The sequence below is a fragment of the Pristiophorus japonicus genome, chromosome 9, assembly GCF_044704955.1.
Source record: "Pristiophorus japonicus isolate sPriJap1 chromosome 9, sPriJap1.hap1, whole genome shotgun sequence".
Taxonomy (NCBI): domain Eukaryota; kingdom Metazoa; phylum Chordata; class Chondrichthyes; family Pristiophoridae; genus Pristiophorus; species Pristiophorus japonicus.
This window is the reverse complement of record NC_091985.1, coordinates 45,300,159-45,312,719: the sequence shown is the minus strand read 5'-3', so window position 1 is coordinate 45,312,719 and position 12,561 is coordinate 45,300,159. Positions and strand designations below refer to the sequence as shown.

General features: G+C 43.8%; 1 protein-coding gene across 1 annotated transcript in view; it reads right to left on the bottom strand.

Moving 5' to 3' along the window:
- Positions 1-6,951: 6,951 nt before the first annotated feature.
- The window catches only part of LOC139272598 (ALK tyrosine kinase receptor-like), a 1,661,561-nt gene continuing 1,655,951 nt past the window's right edge, over positions 6,952-12,561 (bottom strand). The window contains exons 27-29 of the mRNA XM_070888679.1: positions 11,610-11,744; positions 9,943-10,033; positions 6,952-7,752 (exon numbers count right to left, since the gene is read on the bottom strand). Coding sequence (XP_070744780.1) covers positions 6,952-7,752; positions 9,943-10,033; positions 11,610-11,744 — 1,027 coding nt within the window. The remainder of the gene's footprint in view (positions 7,753-9,942; positions 10,034-11,609; positions 11,745-12,561) is intronic.

The window sequence follows — 12,561 nt, the reverse complement described above, 5'->3', positions numbered from 1 at the left end:
AGCCCGATCTGCATTAAGTTTGGCTAAGTGGCCTTCCTCATCTGTAGTAATCTTGTGATCTCAAGAGATTAAATAAATGAAGATCTAAATAAATAACTCGTGGATATTCTTCATGTGTGAGTTTAAACAGTATCACAAGACTATTCAACCATACTTTCCAGAAGAGGTCACTGGATAACAATCAGGATGGTTACTCACTTGTGCTAGGAATGTCTAAATGCGCTGTAAGTGGGTATGACATTCTTGTTCTACGTATATAGATAATGCAATATAAACAGTAGAAGCTCCAAACTATTCAAAGTGAAATGTCTGTTTTTTCTATTGTTCCATCAGACCTTTTAGGGAACACAAGAAAATGGTGCCATGAATGCAATTTTGTCATTGAAAACATCAAAATGTAATCAGTAATTGATAGTGTACATGTACCAGTGATTATTAGATCCTGACCCAAAACCAAATTTGGTCCTGGTGTGGATAACAATTAAAATAACATTGTATTTCCATATTTTCAAGCACAGTTAAAAACATTTAACTTAAGCACATTCAGATATATTTAAAATACGCTCACTGAGAATGCTGCAACACCATCAAATGATTCACCAAAATGGTGGTAGACACTTTCTGTCATATTTTAGAGTTTGAGCTTCGCGTCGAAGTAAAAATACATTTTGAATATTTGGGGAATTATTTTTTATTGACTTGACACTGGCAGTGAATACTGTTCAGGGAGAGATGGTTATTGCATTTAAACTATAGACTAAGTGGAAAAGTCTCCATACAATTAATGTTGTTTAACATGGAGATAAATATCATCTGACCACCTTTGAAAGGGAGCAAAGCGGTTGAAATTCACAGGGTATTTTGGAGATTATTTGTATATTCATGGTATACAGATGAGCTGCAGCCAGAGCCATCTGCAATGGTGCTGGAAATCTGAAATAAAACATAAAGGGGGCAAAATTGCCCTGCGCCCCGATTGAGGGCGGTAACCTTCTGGGGCCAGGACTTTCTGCACCTGGCGCTGAAGTCCCGGCCTCACCGCGAAATTGCCCTTACTACCCCTCAAAGGAAGCGGAGTGCATTCACGCATGCCCCACTTGCTTTGGGGGCGGTAACCATCATCATTATCATAGGCAGTCCCTCGAGTCGAGGATGACTTGCTTCCACGTCAAAAAGATCACAAGTGTTTCAACGAAGGACCTAATATTCCAGGTCCTGAACTACATCTTGAAAGGTGAAAGATGTCTGTGTGTGGATTTTTTTAAACGTGGGGTGACCATTGCACACCAGCCAGCACACGGGCTTGACAGAGCCAGGTCTTGGTCCAGTGGCAAGGATTAACCAAGACGACTGGAGACCTGCTCTGCTGTAGGCTGAGGGAAGCGCTATGCGGATGCTCCACATAGCGCTGATGCGCTTCAACGCCCCTCCCCTTTGCTTAAAGCGGAGGGCCACTGCACACTCTGCAAGGCCTTTGAAGGCCTCCACTAGGTCACCAGGGCAGTGAGCAACTGGGCCTGCAGGCCGCCACCCAAAATGTAGTGCCGGGCCGCACGATGGCGGCCCACGCTCGAGGCGCTGGTGCCCTCCCGTTTAAGGAGCGCCCCGAGAGCAGATGTCGGCCAGCTTCGCACCCCGCCAGTTTCCCCCACGGGAAGTTCAGGGGGTGGTCCGGAGCATGGCATTGCCATTGCAGCGCCTCCCCAAACTCCGGGGCAATTTCCGGTAGCGCCCCCCCTCCCCCCGCCGAAAAGTCTCCTCCCCGGCGGTGCTAATGGAGCTATACAAAGGGGCAATTTCTCCCCCAAAATGCTAGAAGCCCATAGCAGGTCAGTTAGAAAGAATGGTTGAGACCTTAGATATTGGACTCTAAGATAAAAGTTAGATAAAAGTTAATGGGAAGATCCTAGAGCTGTTTTCTGGAAGAATGAGATCATTCAACCAATCTTATGAGTGGGGACACGCTAATATTTCAGGTGTAACTCTTCACACTGAAGACTCACACACAAGACATTAAGTTGTCTTTCTCTTTCAGATTCTGACTGACCTAATGTATTTATACTGACCTGTAATTAGGCATATGAACAGTCGACAGGCTTCCCACAGCCTGATGCAAATTATAATAACTCTGGCTCAGCAAGTCATGTCCAACACTGTTAAATATTTGGCAAGGAAATCCTTTCATCTTTAATAGGTAGGTCTTTATTTACCTCTACACTTTGAAGGAGCTACATGCCAGAAATAAAGTGTTAAGAACTGAAGGAATCACTGATCAATAATTTTACACAATGATATTTAAATATATATATAAGTATACATTCATGCAGTGTTATTCCAGATGGGATAACTCTGCAGTTCAAAGTTCTGATTTCCAAATGTGGGCTTGCTAAAATTAACACGCGTGGGCTGGAATCTGATCTCGGCAGCATTCCTATTTTTTGGTTGAAAACCACCCAGTGCAAGTTTCGTCAAAGTGTTGTCCCGTCAGTTTTGAAATACTGCTGGGGAGCGGACCGCCCGCGTGCAACACTAGAACAATCGGCAGCGCCCGAGTTTGGTGGTAGCGGTGTTCCGTAGTTGCTGAAAAAAACACTACCCGGGAGAAACCAGCCCTTCGATCGGTGGTGGGTATGAAACCCTGCAACAAAAGGTAAGTGAAAGGTTTATTTACATTCTTTTGCAGCGATTCACTGGAAAAGGGTCCTGTGAACGTTTTCCGATTTTTGTTTTTTGGAAAAATATTTTTTGTGTTTCCCCCCTCCCTAGGCCCAACTTGCAGCCTCGGACTAAATTTTGATGAAATACTGTTCAATTTGACCAGGATCGCGTTTTCCGCCAAGAATCCGCGTGGACGACTGATATTTCCCACCGGGCGGAATTTTTTCCATTTTTGATCAATTTTCCGCTGGCCTTAATCAAATAATCTTAGCGTTTTTGGGGCAGCAATCCGGCAATGGGGATTTTAATCAAATTCCAGCCCATTAAGTCAAAAGAATTAACATGTGTTTTCAGCAATCAGAATCTGAAGATTAAATTATTAATGCTTTAAGCCAAGAAATTACTGTTTGCAATGTCAGCATCCTGTGACACACTTTCATTCACTATTTTACTGGAGATGTCATCCTATTTTAAATAAATAGGTTAATGCCTCTGTTAAAATAGTTGATAAATAAATGCCATACAAATGTATTAAGCATTCTTGCACTAAGATTGCAATTTCTAGGTTTTATTGATTTTAATTTTAACATCCAGCTCTTTTAAAATACATGACTTCAAAATCTATTCATTGTAACTGATAACTATGCTCAGTGTAAAACAATCGTAGGGCCATGCGTCTAATAATAACTTTACAATGCCAACTGATCACTAGGGAGGAGTTGCAACTGGTAAACCCTATGCAGAAAGGTCACACATTAACACCACCGTGTTCTAAGTTCATGAGTATTCTGGCTTGGTGACCATGCAGTCAATATCAACCAAAAAGGAGCCAGTTTCACCCAAGCAAGAAGTTTCTCAACAGTGTAGAAAGAGACATAATGAACATTTATATTATTTAGAGATTTCAGTACCTTCTGTGAGAATGGTAGCTCCTTACAGCTTGCAGATTTTGTACCTAATGTGAAACATTAACTTTGGAAACCTGTTGGTCTCTTTCGGTCAGTTGCAATTTTTTTCTTATGCATGTCATGAACTGGCTTCCTAGTTACTACAGATCAGATCTCTGAGGCAGCTGGAAGTTCAGACACTCAAATAATGTCCTTATTTCTTTTGAACAGGTCAGATGAATGAAGAAGTCTGACCTCAATACTGCCTCACAGGACTTTACACAAGATTTTCCTCCAATGAAGGAAAGGAAATAAATATTTGCATTTATGGAGCATCAAAACATTTCAAAGTGCTTCACACAATTAATTACTTTTGGAGTGCAGTAATATGGAGGCAAATTGTTTCCATAAAATCAGAAAAGTTACTGAAAGAAATAACAACTAAAATATATACATTCCCGTTCAGTGTACCTCACCCCACCACCCCCCATAAAAAATCCAAATGTCCGTTGATACTGGGATGCAAACTTCCAATCCTCTGGTCTCAGTTTCTATTTCAAGCTAAACATGAGTAAATAGGCGAGCTAAAATGTAACCATTTTAACCAGAGTTATGGAACAGTATCAGGTAACGGCATTGAAGCAGACTGTACAATGGATTCAACACACAAATGTATTTCTTGAGAAAAGTAATTGAGAGATAAGGTACTATAGTGAGGTTGATCTATTGGAAAGGTACAGACTTGTAGGACCTAAGATTCTTTTCATGTTGTTAATTCTGTGCTTCCCCACAGAATTCATTCATTGACTCCAGAAAAAGCAGCCTCGACCTGAACTCCGGGGTGTGGGGGGGGGGGGGGGGGGGGTGGCGGGGGAGTGCCTCCCCTGCAATGGCGAGCAACGAGCTTGCATGCTGAGGCCCAGAGGTTTTATCTCCCGGACCTCACTTACATATGCAAGCTCATACTCCCACCTGAACCTGGCAGGAATCAGTGCCGGGAGGGCAATCTCTGCCACTGATTCTGCTCCTCCTGGCCCAGAAGGAAACTAAAAAGTTTGAATATTTATCACTTCAACATCCAAATACCACCTGCACAGCACGAGATAGTAAGAGTTCAAAAGAACTGAAATCTTCACAGTGAAAGTTTAGTACATAAATATGGAAGATATATATATATGTATATATGTAAGAGTACTGGGCACAGAAACCCTTTCATTTATTACCATTATCAAAATTATTATCTAGTCAAACCAAGCTTCTATGCTTGCTGAAACAATTTAAACAACTTTAACCAGATCACATTCAATGTATTTTATGGTAGGCTAATTATTAACAATCTAAGTCTGAAGAAGTTATTCTTTGCATTAACGTTGACTTGTGGATTTGTTCAGTTTATAAATATATCCTTTACAATTGTTGACTTGTGCAAAACATTGTTATTTGTTCAAGAATTTAAAGGGAATTGTAACATTTCCAAATTTAGCAGGAACTAGAGGGAAATGGATTTGAGTATGAAAAAGATGAATAAATGGCCAAATAAGGACTTAAATAACAGTGTGAGCTTGATGTGGCCAAATGAGTTTTGCTTGTTGCTACATGCTGAGGCTGAAAATCCTTGGCCTTTCCAGTACATCACTGCTGTAACTCCGGTGGGAGTGTAGCAACAGGACCAGAAAATAGACGCACTTATTTGTACTGCCAAAATGGCCGCCATTCCTTGTCTATGATTGGCCCCGTTGGAGGATAAGCCACACCCTGAAGTTTCACAGGAATGTGTATCTGGAACCGCCCATCCCAAGGTCTCACTGACTTTGCAAATTGTAACTCGATCCACTTTGACTTCTTGAAGCGACAGAGGACAGAGCTCCCCAGAAGACAGCAAGGGCCAGCCAAAGTCACGTACACTAGTCCAAGTGCCTGCCTCTCCCAGCTGAAGTGCCTTACCCCAGTCCAAGTACTTCCCTCCCCCAGCCAAAGTCCCTCTCTTACACCAGCACGTGCATGACCTTACCCCGCCAGCCCCCCCCCCCTCTCCCGCCACCCCACTATAAATGGGGCATTGTGTACGGATTGTTAACAGTTTTATTGGGTATGAAGTGAATAGTGACAGGGTCGTGACTTCTGGATTTCATCCACTTCAATGATGTCCCTTGTAGGGGGTTGGAAGAACGTGATCCGTCTTCCCTGAGTTCCCTCTCTCCCCTCCCCACCCCCCATCTCTCTCGCTCTCTCTCTCTCCCCAGCCTCTCTCTCTCCTCAGCTTCTCTCTCTCTCCCCAGCCTCTCTCTCTCCCCAACCTCTCTCTCCCTCCCAGTCTCTCTCTCTCTCTCTCCCCAGCCTCTTTTTCTCCTCAGCTTCTTTCTCTCTCTCCCCAGCCTCTCTCTCTCTCTCTCCCCAGCCTCTCTCTCTCTCTCCCCAGCCTCTCTCTCTCCCCAACCTCCCTCTCTCCCCCAGTCTCTCTCTCTCTCTCCCCCTCCCAGTCTCTCTCTCCCTCCCCCAGTCTCTCACTTCCACCACCCTCTCGGCCCCCCGCCGCCACTGCTCTTGGCCCCCCGCCGAGATCAGGTCGGCAGTCTCGGCACCACATGGAGGGAATGATTCGGGGAGGGGGGTGGCGCGGAACTTCATAGACGGATGCACAAAAAAAACACAGTACAAATAGTTACATCAGCAAAAAATAGGCCAGGATCTGGATACACCAGGTATCGGCCTCGTGTCTTAGTTCCCACTCAGCCTTGTAAGAGGCCGAGTCTCCGCCTAACTCTGGCATAATTTAGAGGGGGTTAAGTCTCCTTGCTCTCCCTTTGAATTTGCATGAAGAACTTCTCACAGTTGATTTTCCTACATTATAACAGTGACTACACTTCAAAAGTACTTGATTGGCTGTGAAGTACTTTGAAACGTATTGAGATCGTGAGAGGCACTATATAAATGCATGTTCATTCTTCTTTTTGTTCCTACTGATCCCCCTCATGGTTTTCAAAGCCGACCATCTCCTTCCCTCTTTAGAATGTTAGAATGAAGCAGCTGGGTTGTGCTGGTGAGCAATGGGACGTGACCGCGGTGTGGCCCAGCAAAAGCAATACCAGTGGAGAATTCTGTGTGGCGACTTTTGTCCTTTGTGGAACTTTTACTCAAAAACACTATTTTAGTTCAAAAGTTACTGTTACACTATAAATGAGCTCAGTTGGTGCTGCAGTGGCTTTCTTGCACCTGTAACATCAGCCCAAGTTTGCCGGTACACAGGCTTGGTACCCTCTCATAGTCAAATGTGGCTCTCACTACATTTTCAACTTAAAACAAAATCCCTGTGCTAGTCCTGGGACCCAAATGGTACTTGCTGCTGCTTTTTTTTTTGGTTGGTGTAACAGTTGCCTATGTCAAACCACCTATCAGTTGTTCTCCTTTACAATATAGTAACATTTACATCCTCTGCTAGCGAGAGTCCTGAGTCCCAAGTGGGTATATTGGCAACAGGGTGAACACGTGGGTCCTGTTGGGCAGGTAAGCCCTTACTAACGTGTGAGTTGTAATCTTCCTTACAAGAAGCACATGCAGATGTAGCTTCAGGAGACAATCCTTGTTGCTGCTGCTGCTGCTGGAATGCATAACTCACATTCCCACAAGGGAAATGCTGCAGCCGGAATAGAGGCACATCCAATGTATTGGCGACGAGTGAAGAAGGTTCGAGTACAACAGCAGAGGCCTGCGGCCTGGATGTTGGGACGGTAGTAGAAGACCCACTGCTGGCATGGAAACCAGAGTCTTCCCTTTCTGGCGGTCTGCTGTCAGTCAAAGTGTTGTTCTGCACAATGGGCTTTTCTGTGAACCATGACCCATATGTAGGGTTCCAGAGGTTGGTGGGTTTTTTCCGGGAGCCTCTACCTTGCTGTAAAGCAGAAGAGTTGTTTATTTGTGAGTATGTCTTGTTGACATGAGCTGCCTCCTCAGCTGGCCCTCCAGTATGTACAGCGGCAGTGTCGTTTGGAAGAAATTTGATCCAGTGTTCACCAAGGCAGAGGCTGGTTGGACGCTGGGGTGTTGGGGAGGGGTCAGTGGAAACAGCTTCATTCTCTGTTCCCTGTGTTGGGGAAACTAAAAGTGGCGTTAATCCATCAGGGTCATCTGGGCGCACAGGAACATTTCCTTCTTCTTCTATTGGAGGCCCATATTCTACCGGCAAGGAAGTGTTTATTACATCAGGATCCTAGGAAAACAGCGCAAACAATATATTGTTAACCACAGGTCACATGGCAAAAACTGCGACTTAAGTACACCTGCCCCAAAACACCAAACATAATAAATGGCACTATTGATATATGAATGGTTGGATGAGTGTTCCCAGGTTAGGAAAGAGTAAAAACTAGACTAAGCCTTGATCCCTAATGGTCACTTGAATGAGGCACCATGGATCTGCAAGTGCTCATGGGACATTAGCCCAGTGCAAAACACCACCATCAGAAAGGAAATTAAGTTCTAAAATATTTCTACTTCTTTATATGTGTCTGGAATCTTTCTGTTTGGCCAAATGTCTGATTTTCTGCTTCCTAATTGGTTACACCTCACTAATCATAACTGCCATGACCACAGTTTCCCCTTTACTGATTTTCAGTGCCCTCAGTGTCGCACTCTCTCACTGGGTGAGTACTAGTTGCCAGCAGGAATGGGGAACGGGAAGAGTCTGATCCATATCAGTCCATGTGCAATGCCACAGATGTGCACCAGTAGACATAAAAAATAGAGTACAAGAAGGCAGTAATGACAATACACCATTCTGCCCATCCCATTATTCAGGTTCCTGATCAGACATGTTTTTCGCCTCCCTCCTGTTTTGGTGTCAATACTACTATCCCACTACTGCACCCCCTTTACTCCTCAAGTTATATTTAGCTTGTAGTTTCATGTTTGTGTAATCAGCTCTCTTGGTTCAAGGAAAGAACCTTTTCATGTCCACTCCCCTTATATCTGCTCCCCTAAAACAAAAGTGTGGTAGCCTACTGGTTACGATACAGGACTAACAAACCAGAGGACATGAGTTCAAATCCCATCAATGCAACTTGTGAATGTGAATTCACTGGTAAATCATCAAGAAAATTGCTGGGTTTTAATTAAAAAAAAATGTCATCACGACCTGGTCTGAAGCTTGCATGTCTTTCCAGTCCCAGAATAGGCTGACTCTTAGGGGCCGAAAAGACCTCTGCCCCAAACGGGGTGCATAATTTGAATTAAATGATTATTCTCCGCCCCAATCCATGGGGGATCTTTTCCTCTGTGATTTTGTTGGGGCGGTGTTTAGGGCGGCTGCGGGGCGGAAGATGGGCAGTGTCATCAGTGCCGCACTACACAGATGTGCCACATCGCGATGTCGCGTATCAACGATCCACCCGGCCGAACCCGTGGCCTCCATTGTTGGGCCGACCTCAGAGTCGGTCGACAATTAAAATAAAATGGCTGCCGCGGCAGAGCGCCTGCCCCTTTAAGGGCAGACGCGTTGCCCAGCCACTGGCAGCTTCCCACCGGGAAAAGCTGTCGGGGGCTCCGAGTGGAGGCCACTCTGCTCCCACGGGGCAATTTCCCTCACAGGGCGTGCCCAATGGGACGGAAACCTGTTTTCGCCGTTCCCGGCCTGGGAACAGTTTCTGATGGGTCGGCCCATGTGCCTGCACCCAATCGGAAAGGCCTTCCCACCCTATTACCGCCTCATAGAGCTTAAGGAGGGGGGACATTTCGGCCCCTTAATGTCCTCAGAGCAACAAGGATGGGTAATAAATGCTGGCTTGGGCAGCTTTTCCACATCTCAAGGACAAATGAAAAGTTACTCCTCATCATGGTTTAAGAAAAAACTTGAATCCTGTCCTTTGTCCGAATGGGAACAGATTTGATGAATTAGCTCTCTTCACTTCTCTTTGATTTAAGGCTTGTTCTGATTTTCCTCAAGTCTTTTCTGTGCCTCTGTTTGTGATCTCAACAGAGTGTCAGCATCAGTTCCTTGGAATTCTTCTCGTTGAACTGGAACTATTGATACTGACCCTCTATTTCCTTTTATCTAGCTAATTAATAATCCAATTTATAACATCATCTTAAGTCTCATGAGCTTCCATTATGGCTCCTGTAAGGATTCTTAGTTAAACATTCACCACATTATCCTCAAAGAATGCCAATAATTATTTTTTTATGATAGGGAGCTGCCGCCCAGATTGGCGGCGTAAGTCGCTCATTTGCTGCCTGCCGACCTTTGAGGGACCTTCTTCATGAATGTCCCGCCCAAAGAGCCGCCAGGGACCTCGGCGGCACTTGGGCAGGCGGAGGCCTTCATCAATTTCGTGCCCCATGACTTCTGTAGTCCCAGATCCATGCAGCCTCACCAGACATATATATAAATACACATAAGGGTCACCTGTGTACAATAATCAATTCGTTCCAATATTGTTGCGAAGTTCGGTCTGTCTTCTGGCTGATGCTGCCAACACTGAGTCATTATTCGATACCTGAAATATTAAAAATTAAAGTAGGAAGAACAGTATTATAGGTATGTGGTATTTATTTCTATTTGTGCAATTACTATTTAAGTTATTTTGCCTTCTCATTCACTTTCTTTCAACCCTGGTGATGTCCTACATTGTAAGGCGTGATTTTTCAACTACGTTTCTCAATAAAGCTGTTGACGTGAGCTTTTATGCACGCGTTTATAAAATCACCAGCCAATGATGCAACAAGCTTCAGCTAAAGTAAGGTTGCCTCATTCATGCTAAACAGTGTGTGGCACCATTGTGCCCTTTGGCAACAGTCATTAGGAGCGGATTTGTGGTGTTGCTGAGTATTGGTGTTTTTAATGACATTTTCTGTTGGGCTCTCCAAGAGGCAGTAATGGATTACTGGGCATACATTTTGGGGGGTGAATCTCCCGCTGCTGCATTTTGTGGAGGCAACACTCATTACAGTTTGCAAGAAATTCCACCAGCAATAAAGAACATATCAGAACTGACACTATGAGCCCAGCCTCTGCCTTGCCCCTAACCTGTCCTTGTCAACTTTTGGACTTGAGGAAAGGTGGCAGCCCTACATTAAACTGGCTTCAGCATGGCTACTGACATACTAAAGCCTAGAGGACAATACTGTAATACTTCAAACCTAGATCCATGGACACAAACACAGCTACACTTTGACACATTAATTATGCATTTCAGTCTCAAACAGTTCCCAACATAACCACCACAGGAAAAACATGATATAAATCAGCTTGCAAATTCTCTTTAATTACAGAGACACAGTTAATGGTCTATCTGTGCATCATTGGACCTGTCAACGCTGCGGGTGTGAACAGGACCATGGACTGCTAATCAAGCTGCAGGCCGGAGCCTCGAATCACTCCCTCATTCTCAAGTGACAACTCAAGATAAAAATAAAATATCCCAAGATTACTTAATCTCAGTAAAGGGAAAGTAATTAAATTTTTGTCATGTGTTCGCTTATTTTGGAATGTGCTTCAGAACTAAGTACGTCCACTTGTAAGAAAATATCTGCAAATCCCTGTTGGATGAAAGTTATCGTAATGTGCCAATCTTACAGTCTTTGAACATGAGTCTGGTTATATGCCATTTTGTCTCAATTCCTTTACTGTAGTATATATCTAACCAACAGTTTTATACTTGAGTCAGGTTAGATATTATAAAAAAATCATTTTTCAATTCCTTTCAATTACTGAGATTAGGTGATTAAAACTATTTTATGTTTAAACATCATCTCTTTAGAGTAATGTGTAGGCAGTTTATATACAATTCTGGTTACATTACATCATCTCAGACTGCACACAGTCTGTCAAAATCCCAGTTATTTGCCTGCCAATCGGAGGACCATAGAAACGGAAAGCTACCTAACCAATGATCTCTGTGTACCCAGCCTATCAGTAAGTAGATTATTGCAATGAAATGCCAATAACACTGAGAGAAGAATTCAGGATTAAATTACTCCAGAGACTGAAAGTGAGCAGCAGGAAGATTTCATTTGTCCAGATAAAACCTCCCGGGAAACAGATGTAAAACAGTTTGAAAAGAATTTACGTACACAGGGCCAGGGCAGTTTTTGGGTGGATCCATTCGGCCACCACTAGTGACAAACTCCAGCACCTCTTGGTTACTCTTACTGGGATACGGCATGTACCCAAGTGAAAAGATTTCCCACAGCAACACACCAAAGGACCTGCAACAAACCAGCAATGCTCAGTGTTACACAGTTCAATACAGGTTCAATCAAAGTCAATGCAGTGCTTTTTTCAAGGGTATGCCACCCTGTGAAATGCCTCAATTTTGAAGTTGTATTACACTCGACATTATTCCCTTTTACCATTCTCCTGTTCATTGTCTACGGAGGCTGCGCTCCCCAAGCAGGTGAGAAGCCATGTGATCAGTCACCTGACTTTCATGCCTCTGCTCGAAGCAAGTACAAGAGCAGTCTAACAGTCTCTGATTTTCCATCCCTATCTGTCTTAAGGCATTTAGCTTCTGCCAGGTACATGCCAACATTAACAAGGATCTTTCCCCCCGTAATTTAAAAACAAATTAACAAAGACACGATAACTGAGAAGTTGCTCAGATCTGTTAAATTACTGATCTCACTGCTAATTTTAAAACACTCAAAGTGATGCATCAAATATTAAATTCAGGGTTCAGAAGCTACCAATTGAAAATAAAATCTAAGCTTATTGCCAATTACCTTGTAACCTCTTCAAGTCTCTGTGAAGTTTTGTGAATTTTTGGTGCTGATCAAGATGATGGCTGTCAGTGCTGGGGAATGGATCTCCCACCGTCAGCATTAAGTAACAAATGCAGATGCCGATTAAAGCTGCCTGTATTTAACCCCAATTCAGAAACGCTCCCCCACACTCTCAGCAGCACCAGTGTGATTTTTATCCCCTTCCTACAACAGCTATCCTTTAGAGTTTTCTCAATTTTAACTTTGCCTTTAAATCTCTCCATGGCCCGAGCCCATCCTATCTCTGTAACCTGCTTCAGCCGTA